The sequence below is a fragment of the Grampus griseus genome, assembly GCF_964374135.1.
Source record: "Grampus griseus genome assembly, chromosome: 21".
Classification (NCBI taxonomy): Eukaryota; Metazoa; Chordata; class Mammalia; order Artiodactyla; family Delphinidae; genus Grampus; species Grampus griseus.
Window position 1 is genome coordinate 15,254,875 of NC_139015.1, and position 17,643 is coordinate 15,272,517.

At 38.6% G+C, this 17,643-nt stretch overlaps 1 protein-coding gene across 1 annotated transcript; it reads left to right on the forward strand.

The window, feature by feature from the left end:
- Positions 1-9,293: 9,293 nt before the first annotated feature.
- On the forward strand, positions 9,294-9,811 carry LOC309839010 (succinate dehydrogenase [ubiquinone] cytochrome b small subunit, mitochondrial-like). Its single transcript, XM_082680488.1, is given in 2 exon segments — positions 9,294-9,413; positions 9,417-9,811. Coding segments are annotated over 2 exon segments (477 nt in total). The 5' UTR covers positions 9,294-9,302; the 3' UTR covers positions 9,783-9,811.
- The last annotated feature ends 7,832 nt before the right edge of the window (positions 9,812-17,643 follow it).

Sequence of the window (17,643 nt, forward strand, 5' to 3'; positions counted from 1 at the left end):
GAACACTCCCTAACACCATACACAAAAATAAACTCAAAATGGATTAGAGATCTAAAAGTAAAACCGGACACTATAAAACTCTTAGAAGAAAACATAGGAAGAACACTCTAACATAAATCACAGCAAGATCTTTTTTAATCTGCCTCCTAGAGTAGCGGAAATAAAAACAAAAATAAACAAATGGGACCTAATGAAACTTCAAAGGTTTTACACAGCAAAGGAAACCATAAACAAGACAAAAAGAGAACCCTAAGAATGGGAGAAAATATTTGCAAACGAATCAACGGACAAAGGATTAATCTCCAAAATATATAAACAGCTCATGCAGCTCAATATTAAAAAAAACAAACAGTCCTGTCCAAAAATGGGCAGAAGACCTAAACAGACATTTCTCCAAAGAAGACATACAGATGGCCAAGAAGCACATGAAAAGCTGCTCAACATCACTAAACATTAGAGAAATGCAAATCAAAACTACAATGAGGTATCACCTCACACCAGTTAGAATGGGCATCATCAGAAAATCTACAAACAACAAATGCTGGAGAGGGTGTGGAGAAGAGGGAACCCTCTTGCACTGTTGGTGGGAATGTAAATGGATACAGCCACTATGGAGAATAGTATGGAGGTTCCTTAAAAAACTAAAAACAGAATTACCATATGATCCAGCAATCCCACTACTGGACATATACCCAGAGAAAACCATAATTCAAAAAGACACATGCACCCCAATATTCATTGTGGCACTATTTACAATAGCCAGGTAATGGAAACAACCTTAATGACCATCGACAGATGAATGGATAAAGAAGATGTGGTACATATATACAATGGACTATTACTCAGTCATAAAAAGGAACGAAATTGGGTCATTTGTTGAGACGTGGATGGATCTAGACACTGTCATACAGAGTGAAGTAAGTCAGAAAGAGAAAAACAAATATCGTATATCAACGCATATATGTGGAACCTAGAAAAATGGCACAGATCAACCGGTTTGCAGGGCAGAAATTGAGACACAGATGTAGAGAACAAACGTATGGACACCAAGGGGGGAAAGCGGCAGGGGGGTGGGGGAGGTGGCATGATGAATTGGGTGACTGGGATTGACATGTATACACTGATGTGTATAAAGTGGATGACTAATAAGAACCTGCTTATAAAAAAATAAATAAAATTTTAAAAAAAAGAAGAACATTCTAATGATCTGATTTCCATGATATATTCTGTAGACTGTGTCCCTCCAAGTAGTTGCTGTGTATGCAGTACTCTACGGGTGTCTGATTTTATGTGAAAAGGCTGCTTTGCAAACCCAGTTGGTGTTCAATTATCTCTTCTTTTGCCTACATTTTTAGCTCTTTACAAGAAAAGATCACTGTAGACTACTTTCATGAGGATAGTCGAGAATAAAGGGAGTGTAGGTGCAGATTTCCATGATCCAAGAGCAAACTACACATAGAAAGTTTAAGCCCATCATACATTCCTAAAAGGAAGGAAAATTTCTCTTTAATAAGCACTTATTGAGCACTGGTTACATGAGCAATAAGTCTTTTTTTAAATAGCAGAATAAAATGTGGGTGTATATAAATGAATATGATATCAATCCTGTCATCAAGGAGCTTACAGGACTTCCCTGGCAGTGCAGTGGTTAAGACTCACGCTCCCAATGCAGAGGGCTCAGGTTCGATTCCTGGTCAAGGAACTAAGATCCCACATGCTGCGTAGTGTGGCCAAAAAAAAAAAAAAAAAAAAAATAGAGCTTACAAATAAACTATAAAGTAAAATTGAAAAATTGAGAAAGCAGAAGTACAAGGTGATGGAAATAATCACTTTGAAGAAAGGGTGATTAATTTCTGCTACAAGAATCTGTAAATGTTGCAGTGAGAAGTGAATATTTGACTTAAGCCTTGAAATATGAAACATGAGGCACCATATCAATAGACAGTATTAAAGGCTGTGGAAAGAACCTGATAAAATCAGTTGGGGAATAAGTGTAAGGAAGAAAAAAGGCCCAAGGATTGAGCCCCCTGCACAAGGATGTTAATGACCTTGAAGGTGAGGAGGCACAATAAGCAGACATTCCAACCATGTCAAATGATGCATAGATCTAGTAAGATGAGCAGTGAAAACTGACCTTTGGATTTAGCAATGTGGAGGTAAATGGTGACCCTGAAAAGAGCTGTTTCAGTGGAGAGTAGAAAGGAATGATTTATTGAAGTTGATTCAAGTCAAAAAGAAAGGAGAAGTATTTAAAATCAGCACTGCATATCAGTGTTTCTCAGACTTTAATGTCATTGTGAATCTTGGAGATCCTACTAAAAAGCAGTTTCTGATTTAATAGGTCCAGAGTGGGACCTGGGAGTCTGTATTCTATGAGTAGGAATACAGACTCCCAGGTCTGTATTTCTTTATATACATTTCATCATCCTAGATGATGTTGAAGTTGTTGGTGGGTCTTAATTTGAGTAGAAGAAAGAAAAAGAAAATCAGGAGTTTTCTATGGAAAAATCCAAGGAAATGGGTTGGTTGAGCGAAGCAACTAAGGGAATGTGAGGTCAAGAGAATTATTTCTAGGATTCTCATTACCAGAGCAAGTGTGCTTGCACGCCAATGGGAATGATCCAAAGCCAAGAGAAAAAAATCAAAGATGGATGAGAGAGGGGATAATTGTTTGAATAATGTCCTTGAGTAGTCAAGAGAAAATGGCATCCAGTGATAAATGAAGAGGAAGCTCTGGATTGAAGCACAGACAATTCACCTATATTACCAAAGTGGGCTGCAAAGTTCCTGGGTATAGATGTAGATGAGTTGGGTGGTGGAATGCCTAGAGGTTCTTTTCAAATTGTTTTTATTTCTCAATGCAGTAAGATAGCTGAAGGGACTGGGGGAAAATGTTAGATGTTTGAGGAAAGAGGGGACAATGTAAAATAATCGTGAAGTGAGGGAAGGGAACGATGAGCAGGGATTTTTCAGGGCAGAGGAACTACACTATATGATACTGTAACAGTGGATACGTGTCATTATAAAATTGTCCAAACCCAAAGACTGTACAACACCAAGAGTGAAATCCATTGTAAACTATGGACCTTGGGTAATTACGATGTGTCAATGTAGGTTCATCAATGTAGGTAACAAATGTACCACTCTGGTGGCGGATGCTGATAATTGGAGGAGGGGGTTATGCATAAGTGGGGGCAGGGGGTATGCAAGAAATCTCTGTACCTTCACTCAATTTTGTTTTGGACCTGAAACTGCTCGAACCAATAAAGTTTATTATATAAATAAGTAATAATCATGAGATGGTAAATTGATTCTGGCAGTTGTTCTCAACCCTATCAGACCCAATGCTCCCTTTTATAACACATATCTTTAACATCTTTGCAACTATTATAAAAATAATTAATTTAACCTACCTACATATATATTTTTAAATCAATATAATGCCATCACCATAATATAAGGAAATAAAAGGAAAGTTATGCATAATGAAATAACATGTATTCCCATATGTAAATGCTCAGACTTAAGCATTAGGAGACCAAAAACATCTCCACAAAACACTTATACTCTCTAGGGGGCAATATGACTTTTGGTGAGAATCATGTTGCTAGAAATGACGAAGGGCCCACTCCATCAGGGACTGTAATTTCACCGGAGACCCATTAGCAGGGGTGTGCATTTTGCTCAGCTGCCTGGATGCAAGCTCAGAGTAAGCCAAGTTGCATTTAATCAGGGCGGCAGCTTTACTGGAGAAGAAAATGGACTGAGAATGGAACAAGGAAGTTTATGGTCCAGGTCCACATCCCTTTCTGCAATTCCATAATCCAAAAAGAGCATGGAAAAAGGAAAGTTTTGTTTTGTTTTCATAAGGTTGTTCACAACTCATTTGGCAACAAAATTCAACTTGAATAGACACAAAACTATTCAAAGCCTTTACTGATCCCACTTATTTAGGCATAATCATCAGTTTCACTGCAGATATAATATGGTATAGGAAATATACTATCATTCTATAATTTGTTTTTAATCTGAATCTGGAAATAGATTAGACCTCAGGGGTTTGGGATGAAGGATTATGACCTGTGTACATAAGGGAATTAATAAAATAATGGGCCATGTAATCTAAGATGGACTAGACAGGAAGTGAGAACAAGAGCAGTAAGGGACAGTGAAACGATGGAGTTGCTGGATTGCAGATTGTTGGATTAGATGTACTGGAAGTGATCCAGGAAGACTGGAGTGATGATCACACACTGTGATGCTTTTAATTGAGAATATGAATCCATTGCAGTTACAGGTAATGATAAGTTTGGACCATGAGGTGGCTGAGGTGAGGAAGAATCATCCATGTGGATATTGCAGTCACTAAGATTAGTACTGGGATATTTAGATCTGACTGCATCAAAGAGTAGTGGTGACTAACATAGTCTGATATCTTCAGCTTCAACAAAGCTGGTTAGTGTGAGGTATAGGAAAAGAGAAAAGTTTGGAGGAAGCAAAGAGGAAAAAGGTGAACACTTATCCCATGGTGTGAAGTAACAGGTGTGAAGAGAAAATAGAAAACTAAAATAACTGGCTCAGTCCTAAGGATACACATAAACAACAGCAGAATTTTGTATATGAGCCTGCTCTATTTAGCTAAAATGGAATAGCTCAGGAGTCAGTAAACTTTTTTTCTATAAAGGGCCAGATAATAAATATTTTAGGTTTTGTGTTATAGTTACTCAACTCTGCTGTTGTAGTGCAAAAAGCAGCTATATCCAATAGGTATAGAAATAGGCATGGTTCTGTTTCAGTAACATTCTATTTATGGTTACTGAGCTTTTAATTTCACATAATCTTCAATGCCAGGAAATATTACTCTTCTTTTGATTTTTTTTGTTCAATCATTTAAAAATGTAAAAACCTTTCTTATTATGGTAGGCAGCAGTCCAGATTTGGACCAAGTGCCAAAGATGGACAAATTCTGGAATTGTTTAATATGTAGATAGTAAAAGGGAAGAAGATGTTGGAACCAGATTAGAGAAGGCTTCAAAAACATGCTAAAGCCTCTGCTTTTTTATTTTGTTGTTATGCTTTAGAACCTACTCAAAATTGTCATGGAAGCAAAAGATATATCATCAGTGTTTCAGGAATATAAGTGGTTGTAGTAGGAATAATGGATTAAAAAGACAACAGATTGGCTGCAGAGTGTCTGTTTAGAGGCCTTGGCACTTATGCAGAGAGGACATAAATGCCCAGGGACACCATTGTTTGAGAAAGCAGAAGCCATTCAATGTCATTAGAAATAAAGTGGCAACATTGAAAGGATATTAAATATACAGTTTTACTATCTCTCTGAACATACTGTAAGGAGAATGGTAAAAGAATATTTAGAAACATTAAAGAGATTTAACCCAAATGACTCAGACGGTAAGAATATGACGCTGGTAAAGAAATGAGGGGAGCGGGTACACAGAGGAGAAGAGTTCAGAAAAAGGCGATCTAAGAATATGGTCTTAGCTGGTACCATAGCTAAAATTATTTTCTCCTGAGACTAGAGAATTCTTTTCTATGACAATTTCTTAAAATACTTATCTCTCTTGAATTTTATGCCTGGCCATTGTGGGTGAAACCCTAGGGGACGGAAAGGAGAATTCCCATACTAGAGGCTACAAGTGATTCTTACCCAGTAAGGCACGTCTGAGACCCATTCCAAGACCAAAGAATTCCTGGACTAGGTCAGCAAGGAACACGTTGCTGGTATGCTACCATGGCAGTGGTTTCTTGGCTCCCTCTGTAGAAAAGTAAACATATACCCTGAAACCTCTGCCAGGAGCCTTTGTATTCGTCCAAAAAATCCCAGCAGAACTGAAGAAACTTGATGAGTACTATGCAGAAAATCCACTCATGTTATACTTTGTCCTCTGTTATTTACAGACTACACCTTAAGTGGGGCAATTGCAATTTGGTCCTGGGCTGCCTCTCTTCTACCTGTATTCTCCTCCAGCACTAGGGCAGTTAATAATACCTTCTATAGTGAAAAGTGTCATGAAGGGCATGGACATACCCTAGCATTTGAGGAAACTCATGTACACTGGTCCCTCCCTACCACTGAAGCTGAAATCAGAATGAAGCAAAGAACCAGGTTTGTGATAATCTGGGGTCTCCAACTTCAGAAAGAAGAAAGATAAGCCGTGGAAGAACAAGGATGATGGTTTGGCTTGAGAGGAAAAGGAGCACAGTTAAGGCAGGAGGGTGGGTGGAGACCAGATCACATGGTGTCTTCTAAGATAGGAAGAAATTTGGATTTTTTTCTAAAGGAGATGGAAAACCATTGGAGGAAGCAGCATCTTATTTACCTTTTTTAAAAAAATCACTGGGATATACCTTTTCATTCTTTCAGTGGTACCTCTTAAAGTTCATAATTTCAATCTCATCCAACTTATCTCTTTCTTTTCCTTTATATTCAGTACTTTTGTATATCGAATAAGAAATCATTCTCAACCCTAAAGTTAAGAAGCTATTTTTCCATTTCCTTCTCAAAGTTGTATTTACCTTCCACAATTATATCTACAATCCATAGTTATAGCTACAGTCTGGAACTTATTTATGTGTGCAATGTGAGTTAGGAGTCAAGATTCTAATTTGCCACATGTATAGCTGTCTCAGTATTGTTTCTGAAAATACTAGCCTTTTCCCACTGTCACCTTTCTCATGAGTTAGTGCCTTAGTCAACTCAGGCTGCTATAATAAAATACCATCAAGTGGTATTTACTTCTCATAGTTCTAGAAGCTGAAAGCCCAAGATTATGGCATCAGCATGGCTGGTTCTGGTGAAAGCCCTCTTTTGAGTTGCAGACAGCCAACTTCTCATTGTATCCTCACAGTGACGGGAAGAGAATAAGCCAGCTCTTGGCTTCTTTTTATAAGGGCACTAATCCCATTCACAAGGGCTCCACCTTCATGACCCAATTTCTTCCCAAAGGTGCCACCTCCAAATGCCATCACACTGGGGATGAGATTTGAACATAAAGTTTGGGGGAACGTAGATCTGTCAGGTTATCCCATGTGTACAGGCCTGTTTCTGGGTTCTACTGTGTTACATTCTATGGCTTTCTACAATTTTAACAAACTACTCAAAATATTAAATGTTGCAAGTCAAAAAGATGGATGTAGCTAAAAAACTAATTCTTATATACTTCATTTTCTTGGGGACAGAACAACAAAGTATAACTGGAGAAATGAGGACCTACACTGTCTAATTATATAAAGTAGATTACCTAAACCAACTTGCATTATAGCACATTTGGGAGTTTTAGCTAAAAAAGAAAACATAAAGTATTTAAGTTCTAAATAAAGATTGTTTATGGAATACTACTCAACCATAAAAAAGAACAAAATAATGACATTTGCAGCAACATGGATACAACTAGAAATTATCGTACTAAGTGAAGTAAGTCAGAAAAAGAAAGACAAATACCATATGATATCACCTATATGTGGAATCTAAAATATGGCACAAACGAACCTATCTACAAAACAGAAACAGTCAGGGCTTCCCTGGTGGCGCAGGGCTTCCCTGGTGGCGCAGTGCCGATGCAGGGGACATGGGTTCGTGCCCCGGTCCGGGAAGATCCCACATGCCGTGGAGCGGCTGGGCCCGTGAGCCACGGCCGCTGAGCCTGCGCATCCGGAGCCTGTGCTCCGCAACGGGAGAGGCCACAACAGTGAGAGGCCCACGTACCGCAAAAAAAAAAAAAAAAAAGAAATAGACATAGAGAACAGACTTGTGGTTGCCAAGGGGGAGGAGGGAAGAGAGAGTGATGGAGTGAGAGTTTGGGGTTGAGAGATGCAAACTATTACATTTAGAATGGATAAACAAGGTGCTATTATATAGCACAGGGAACTATATCCAATCTCCTGTGATAAACCATGATGGAAAAGAATATGAAAAAGAATGTCTCTATGAGTAAAAGCAGAGATTGGCACAGCACTGCAAATCAACTCTACTTCAATAAATAAATAAATAAAGCAAAGATTGTTTGAAGCACTGATGTTTACATATTTACCCATTTTGATATACTTCTAACCATATATGTAAACAAATTATTTAGAGCTGCAGTTTTCAAACTTTTTTGGCAATGACAAAATACTCACCCAGTGATTCCAAGTCATAGTTTGAACAACATGAATTTAGATCTTAAAAATTCCAAAAAAACAAACAAAAACAAAAATGATTATTTATGACTGTGTAGTCCACAATTATGTTTTAATACATTTCTTTTTTTTTTTTTTTTGCCCAAATAAGGCAGAACCAGTAATACTTACAGGCTGACATTCATTATTTATTCTCACCACTTCAAAAATAATACAAAACAGTTTCGTAACCAAATTGTCCTACCATATTCCTATTTAGAGTATATATAGACCTTAAAAAGCCTGGAGCATCCAATGTGCCACAATGATCTTCTCCTGTACAGATATGCATTTTATTGGTTTTCTACTTACCACATTACACATACAAAAAAATCTCTAAAGGTAATGTTAAATGGCTGATCATATAGAATATATTCCTAAAAGCCAAGTAACTCTATATAGAGAGAGATGGCATTGAGTTTCCAAAAGAAAGGTTTCCTGAGAGGTGGTGATTCTTGATTTGAGTCTTAAGAGAGGTATAAGCTTGGAATCAAGCTCGGGGTGAATTTTATGGGAGGGGTGATGTTAGGATATTCCAAGACAAAAATTACATTTTCTGGGCTAGAACTGGGGTTAGATTGTGGAGCTCATGTCTGTGCATTAACTATCTTCTAAATACAAAATGGAATCTGGATTGGATCCTAGAACAGATTTTTTTTAAAAGGAGATTATTGGAAAAACTGGCAAAGTCCAAATAAAATCTGGAGTTTAGTTAATAGTATTGTACCAATGTTGATTTCTTCATCTTGCTAAATGTACACTGGTCATGTAAGATATTAACATTAAGGGAAGATGGTGAAGAGAAATATGAGAACTCCCCGTATTGTCTTTGCAGCTCTTCCATAAACCCCCAAATATCTCAAAACAATAAAGTTTAGGGCTTCCCTGGTGGCGCACTGTTTAAGAATCCACCTGTCTATGCAGAGGACACGGGTTGGATCCCTGGTCCGGGAAGATCCCACATGCCGCGGAGCAACTAAGCCTGTGCACTACAACTACTGAGCCTGTGCTCTAGAGCCCGTGAGCCACAACTACTGAGCCTGTGCACCTCAACTACTGAAGCTTGTGCACCTAGAGCCCGTGCGCCACAACAAGAGAAGCCACCACAGGCCTTTCCGAGCGACATGGCGACTCTCTGGAGGCTGAGTGTCCTCTGCGGTGCCAGAGGTCGGCGAGCTCTCTTCCTCCGAACCCCAGTGGTCACACCAGCTCATGTCTCAGCATTTCTCCAGGACTGATCAACCCCAGGACGCTGTGGAATACAGCACATTCACCTGTCACCCAGCCACCATTCTGGTTCCAAGGCTGCATCTCTCCACTGGACTGGTGAGAGGGTTGTCAGTGTTTTGCTCCTGGGCCTAATTCCAGCTGCTTATTTGAATCCTTGCTCTGCGGTGGACTACTCTCTGGCTGCAGCCCTCACTCTTCATAGTCACTGGGGCGTTGGACAAGTTGTTACTGACTATGTTCAAGGGGCTGCATTGCAGAAAGCTGCCAAGGCAGGCTTTTTGGTGCTCTCGGCGTTCACCTTTGTTGGGCTTTGTTATTTCAACTATCATGATGTGGGCATCTGCAAAGCTGTGGCTATGCTGTGGAAGCTCTGACCCTTTAGACTTAACACCTTGAGAAGTGATTGTACATTGGGCTTCCCTGGTGGCGCAGTAGTTAAGAATCCGCCTGCCAACGCAGGGGACACAGGTTCAAGCCCTGGCCCGGGAAGATCCCACAGGCCGCGGAGCAACCAAGCCCGTTCGCCCCAACTACTGACCCTGCGCTCTAGAGCCCGCGAGCCACAGCTACTGAAGCCTGCGGACCTAGATCCCGTGCTCTGCAACAAGAGAAGCCACCGCAGTGAAAGGCCTACGCACCGCAACGAAGAGTAGCCCCCGCTCGCCGCAACTAGAGAAAACCTGTGCACAGCAACAAAGACACAATGCAGCCAAAAATAAATAAATAAAATAAAAATAAAGAAGTAATCCTGAATCTTTAAAAAAAAAAAAGAATTGATTGTACACCTCCTTGCCTCTGCTCTGTCATGCCATTTCAACTCACAATAAGAAGGAAGTAACAGATTAGTCCCGCTGATAAACCTCTTCTCCTAATCAGCCGGTTATTTTTAGAGTTTAATCTTTGAAGAAAGATTTGAGAGAAATTGTATCCAAGAAATTGTGAGACTGAGCTTTGTATTCTGGAGAGTTAATGCGGTGTCTCACAGCTTCTCAGAAGACTCACAGTATAACTAAACATTATATATGAGCCTTTGTCTGTTAATTTATCAGACTTTTAAAGGGAATTCAGCTTTATTACTCTCAATATTTGATCACACTTCTATATTTGTCCTAGAATGATGGAGAAAGGGAACGACTGTTAATTCATAAGTAAAGACTTTGCAGAAAATTAGGCAGTGTTTTGTTTTTGTAAACATCCCCCCCCCCCCACCGTTCAGTCGATACCAGTTACTGATGGTTACGTGTCCTAGGGAGATTTGAAAATTATAAATGCTGATATTTCACATTACTGATTTCTAAATCCTAGGAAGAAGAGCCTGGAGAGTTTCTGAATATAGATAAGTTTCATGGAGGGAAGAGGTCCCTTTATAGATGTTTCAAATTGTTACTGGTTCTAAATGGAGACTTAATCCTCAAATGTGTTTATTTTACTTGTCCTAAAATAATCTGTCCACAAATATAAAATTATAAGTAATAAGTTGTTGTTTTCCCACTGTGGGAATCTCTAATGTGAAAATGTATTCTATGAAGGTAAAGTATTTTTAAAAATAAAAATGATGTATAATAAAAATGTATTCTACCCTTTTAAAAAAAAAGAGAGAAGCCATCACAATGAGCAGCCCACGCACCGCAACGAATAGTCCCCGCTCGCCACAACTAGAGAAAGCCCATGAGCAGCAACAAAGACCCACAGCCAAAAAAAAAAAAAAAAGTTAAAAAAAAAACACATCTGAGGTTGACTCATAAATTTTTATGGAAAAATGAGAAATTACCTAAAGTAAGTTAGATCAAGCTCTGAAATTTTCTCCAGGTGAGCCCAATTTTAATAGGTCCCTTAATAGGAAGGGAATTATGTGGATAGTCCATTCTTAAGAGGAAGAAAGGATCTTATGAAACTGCCAAATAATAACATTCACGGATCATTGTCAAAGTCCAGGGAGAATCTGTGGTCTAAAAAATAGTCTTTAGCTCCTGCAGTGAGGCTCACTGCTAAATTCTCACAAAGAAAATGAAACATGACAATGTTTATGTGGTTATAGCTTTCATCTAAAGAGCATAAAGACTGTTGAAAATATACGAGATTTGGATACAAGTCTCATTCTGCTCAGTGTGAAGTACCAGACAGCTTCCATTTAGATTTTGTTTTAATGCAGAGCCCATCTTCTCCCATTTTATGCGCCCCCATGCCTACTCATCCCCCACCTCCAGCCTGGTAAAGGTGGTCAAATGGTACAAACTTCTAGTTATAAAACAAGTCCTGAGGATGTAATGGTGACTATAGTTAATAATACTGTGCTGTACGTGTATTTGAAAGTTGCTAAGAGAATAGATCTTAAAAGTTCGCATCACAAGAAAAAAAATTTGTAACTTTGTACACATAAAAGTTAACTAGATGGATTTAACCAGACTTATTGCATTGCTCATTTTGCAATACACACATATATCAAATCATTATGTTGTGTACTTGCAACACATATGTTATATGTTAATTACATCTCAGTTTTTTTAAAAATGCAGTCAAAATGTACCTGAATATACCCTCATAAAAATCTTATTCTACTAAGACATCAAATTCCAAGCAGAAACATTTATTATTGCCTGGCTTTTTCTGAATGGAAACTCTAAAACTACATTTCAAAAGCTCTTTAAACAACTGACTGAACTTGGAAAATTAACTTTGCCTTTAAACTTTGTGTCAAGATAGCAAGACTTAGGTTGTAAACTCTGGCCCATAAACTAATACCTCTGTGGCTTTGAATAAGGCATTTGTCATTACTGACTTCCCATTTCCTTATCCATAAAATAGGTAATAACAACTCATAAGCTTTCTATCAAGATCAAATAAGTATGTAAAAAGGCATTATAAATTACAGAAAATAATAATGCAGTAGGCTTTTTATGAAAACTATATCCATGGAGTTTGTAAAATACCATAATATAAAATGCTATATCTCAATGAATTAAGCACACTCAAGTTCTAATCTGAGTTTAGCTACTTACCAGTGTGTAAACTTTCTTTGTGCCTCAGAATTCTCATGTTAAAATACTAATAAAACGATGATAATAATAACAATAGTAATATAATCATTTTGTAAATCTGATTTCAAGATAAAATGAGACATTGCATGTAAAACATTTAATTCGCTAAGTCAAATAGAGATAGACTGAAGCTCCAACAATGAAACAATGTTTTACAAGTTTAAGGTTAATATGCATCGACTACACATGACACATGTGTTCTTAAAATATTCCATTCCCATTGCTCTTGGCATGAAGATCTAACTTCTTACCATGACCTACAAGGGCTGGGGGTCTGGCACTGCACATCCCCTCTTGTTCCCCTTGCCTTCATAGGTATTCCATCCACTATCAGGAAGATGTCCCCTCTCAGCTGACCACCTTCAGATCACAGCAGCTCTAGGGAAATCTTCCTGAACTTCCTGATTCCGTCACAGTCTCCTATTCTGGGCTCTCTTAACACCCAGTACCTACCCTTCATTGTCCTAATAATAGCTGCATTTCGATATTTACAAAGCGTGATTACTTCGTTGTCTTTAAATTTTTAACATCTTGTTCATCATGAATTTTTGCACTAATTTTATTGCTTAAATATTGCATTAAAATATTATTAATCTTAACTGAATTTTAGGACACCCCTCAAATATTTTTGCAGAAAACCAGTAAGTTACATGCCTCATCCTAGTTCTGGTCCTGCAACTTCAGCCTGAAAATTCCAGGAGGCCTGGGATACATATCCCAAGGATCCAGAACAATGGCTTGACTGCGGGAGAAACTTAAATATGTGTAGAGTGAATTAGAGCACATTTGTAGTTTTTGAATTCTAAGACGTTTTAAGGGAAATATTGGTTGGTAACACAGAAATAAATTGTCAAACTAAAATTTTTTTTAAAAACCAGCTAAAATGTTATTCTTAGAAGAATTACTATGACTAAAACTTTAGCAATCCAAAAAGCTGCTTGTTTCTACCAACCACCCTCTTTGTATCAATTTCGAAAGGCAGCCCATTTTTGTTTCAGGGTTTAATTGGTTCCCTAGCTCATTCTGGAGGAATTCAATTTCCCTTGACCTGGGTTCATATGACAACAGATGCATTCCTTCTTTTTGATTTACTTCTCTAGGGCCATGGAAAGGAAAGCTAAAGCAAAATGGGAGGAAGAAAAATTTATGTAAGAGGTGTAGTGTGAAATGTAAATTTAGATGTTCTAAACATGTAGTCTCCAGTTTACAAGCAGAGCTACATTAACACAAACCAAGTGACCAGATTGGGGAAGGGAATTAATCTTGTTGATTGTATGCACTGTCTCAAAAGTTACGGGGGTGATAACAAAACTGTGTGGTCTAGTGAATAAGATGCAAAAGTTAGATGAAAAAAAGGATCTTCGGCTTTAGTTATATGTGTGTATTTCTCTCTCTCTCTCTCTCTCTCTCTCTCTCTATATATATATATATATGTCATCCTATATATAAATATGTCATATATACATAAGTGATGTTTATTTATATTTTGTGTATATATCATTATATGTATCATTTACATATATAAGTGATAACGATGACATTTTATATAGATTTATAGAGAGAGCCTCCAGTGAGGAAAGGGACTTCCAATGACCAATGACACTGCCATTTAAAGATTTGGAAAGAATGCTCTTCTCAGGATTCTTTGGCTCCTTTAAGTTGTATTTCTTTTTGAAACCCAAAACATTAACATTTTTATCACACACACACATACACACACACACACACACACACACACACACATCTGGTTCAAACCTGCTCTGATAACTTGCCTGTGCAGTTTCTAGAGACCATAGCAGTGCATCACAGAGAACAAGAGAGAAGTAGTTTCTCACAACTCCTGCCTTCAGAAATTCACCTGCAAATAAAAATATTTTAAGGTAAGGAGCTAAGGAAGTTTTATATAACATCTATATCAAATGGACGGGGACCTGGTATGCCTACTGGGGGAGATCAGGGAATAATACATTTTTTTAAAATTTAATATTTCCCCTATTGGAAACGATCTTTTATTTTTTTCACTGACATTTATTCTAAAATAAACACCCCCCCAAAAAATAAAGAGTTGAGAACTGCTCCCAGATATATATGTGAATTGCAGGCAAGCATCAAGTGAAAATTTAAGAGGCTTTTAAACGCTGATTTGGTTTTTGTTTTAATGGTCTGTGTACTTATACAAACTATTAAACTTCACTAGACCATGGCCAATGGTGAGCGTTGACTGGTGCTTTCAAAGTGAGTTGTTACCTTTAGAGACACGAACAGTCACATAATGGCTGAAAAAGAAAAAGCAGTAATAGGAGTTTCTCTGCGACTGGGGGTAGGGTGAGATGGGGAGGAAGTTTGGGGGAAGAGAAGAGAAGGCACAGGGAAAGGCGTGGTGTGCATTCCAGGGGGTAAAAACTGCCTCCACCAAAATCGATTTTCTTCCATTGATATATAACTGCTTAAATTTGATTATACTTACGTTCATTTGTTCAGTAGAGATTTACTGAGTGCCTACTTCTTGCTAAAACTGGGCGATGGGGGTTCAAAGAGGCTTTCTCACGTGGCGGGGGGCCCAATGACTGCGGCGCGGGGTGAGGAGGGGGTGGGTAGGGGGTGTGGGGGGACTTGCCCCTGCCCGCCTGCTCTTGGTTGAACGTGACCTTGCGCTGGCAGGTCCGGCGACCAACCCCACCCGGCGCGGAGCTGAGCCACACCCACCTCCACGCCCACCGCTGCTTGATCCCTCGACCTTCACAAGGTTGGTAGAGCCTTTCCTTGGAAATTCAACTAATCCAGGCAGAGTTGAAAAGTAGGTGTAGCCTGATGACAATGTGTCCATCAAAAGGAGGGTGGGTCCAACCGGCGGAGCGCAAAGAAAGGTTGATTCCAACAGCTGTCGGGAGCAGAACTAGCAGTTTCTTCTACGTCTTACCTTTGAAAGGAACTGGAAGAGCGGAGCGCTTCGCGGTAGCATGGGTAAGTCTTGTTCCATGGAACTGCTTTTTTCAGCTATTGGAGACGGTGTGTGTACCGAGTTCACTACTTAGGATGGATTTTTAACCGTGGATCCCAATCAAAAAGATTTTGAAAAGCACAAATGGGAAGCGTTTTATCATCCTGGAACCAGGTGGGGAGTGGACCTTGGCCAGTAGACTTCTAGTGTTTAAACGGCGTTTACCTACAGCTATTTGGGCCACTGACCTCAAACTTTCAAAACGTAAAGGAGGAAAGTAAATACACTTTCAAGAAAGCAGATGACTGATTGAATTTTCTTTGAAGTTGCATTTTTAAATTTTGTTCTAAAAAATTGTATAAAATTGTGTTGTAAAAATTTTGTATAAATATTGTATCTCATTGCAAGAAATGGCTAGGTCTATTTTATGTTAAAATGCTTAAATTATTTATTATAAAGAGTAAACTTATTTTCCTTTCTTTCCTCTTCAATTACCTCTGCAAATGGCACTACCATCCACCCAATTACTTGAGCAAAAAATTGGACCGCTCACTCATTCTTGCTTCCTGTTTCTCTTACCCCCTTTATCCAACCCGACAGCAAGTTTGGAAGGCTCTATCTCCATTTTCCCTCTCCCTCCATTTCAGCTCCGCTGCTACCACATGCTCCAAACCACCAACATTCTTTTCCTAGATTACTAAATAGCCTGAGGGATTTTTTTCTGCTTTCACTCTTGCCTCCCTTAATCCATTCTTCACAAATCAGCTTGAGTAGTCTTTTAACCTAAATCACAGCGTGCTAATTTCCTTGTTTGAAAGAAACCCCTTAATGGTTCCCCATCGGTTTGGGAATGACATGCAAATGGCTCTCTCCTGCACCGTCCTCAACCTTATCTCAGACCTCTATGGTCTTTGCCCGCCATTTTGTGTAATAAGCATGGCTTTCATTGCAGTCCAGCAAGCTAATCCCTTTGTGCTTTCTGCTGCAGCCTGGAAAGAACACTCTTCTTCCACCTCTTTCACCTGGCTAATACTTTTCTTCTTTTTCAGGCTGGGTCTAATGCTTCCTTGGAGGCCTTTACAGACATTCTTTTTAAAGATAGCCTCCCCCTACTTTTCCTCTTATTGGTTTCATTTCATAGCATTTTTCTCAACCTGAAATTATTTTATTTACCATTTTATAAAAACTTTATTTACATTTCTGTCTCACACAGATAAAAATGCTATGAAAACCAGGGACTTTATCTTCTTCGTTGCTCTAAGTGGTCAGCACCGTGGGAATTCCCTCGTGGTCCAGTGGTTAGGACTCCTGACTTTCATTGCCGTGGACCCGGGTTCCATCCCTGGTGGGGGAACCAAGATCCCGCAAGCCGGGCGGCACGGCCAAAAATTTAAAACAAAAAAAAATTTTTTTAATTTAAAAAGAATTTTTAAAAAGGGTTAGCACCTAGAACAAAGTTTGGTACTAAATATTTGTATGACTGAATGATTGAATAAGTAAATGATGCACCCTTGGAACTACTTCTATCACAATTTGAGAAATATAGAATATAGTATATAGTCTCATGCCATTAAGTAATTCATGTAACATCCTATACTATGTTTAACCATTACGTTTTCCATGTGGTTATTTCTACCAAAGGAGAATATAGTTTATCAACAGGAGTATTCTCATAATAAATTAAGTTACCATTTCAATTTATACATTGTTCTCACAGGCTTGCATATTGTGTGAGACATGGCATAATGCTCAGACATCTGACAAATAAGAATCTAGTTTAGAAAGGTAAGGGCTGTACTTGGACCCTGGTAAATTCATAAAGAAAATACCTTTCTCTCAACCCTGATCTCATAGGAGATGTTGTTCTAGATAACATCTTGTCATCATTGATAGACAACTTTATGAAACTTCTACCTTAAGCATGTCTAACATCCCAAATAAATTTCTAGTAAATTAATTTTATAAGATTGCTAAATCAGATATCACCAGTCTGATGACTAAATGCATATTCATCAATTCATTTCATTAGACAAATGTAGTAAGTGCTGGGGCATGTGAATAAGACAGGAGAGGCCCTTGCTCTCTTAAAGCTTACAGTCTAGTAGGTAAGACAGGGCTTAAATAATCAGAACCAAAGGGCTGTGGTCAGTGTAAAACAGGGAGCTAGGAGAGCGTTTAGCTTGGAGACCTAATTGAGACTAAGAGTCAAGGGAAGCTTGCCTGAGCAAGTGGCATTTAGGCAGAGATCTGAAATGC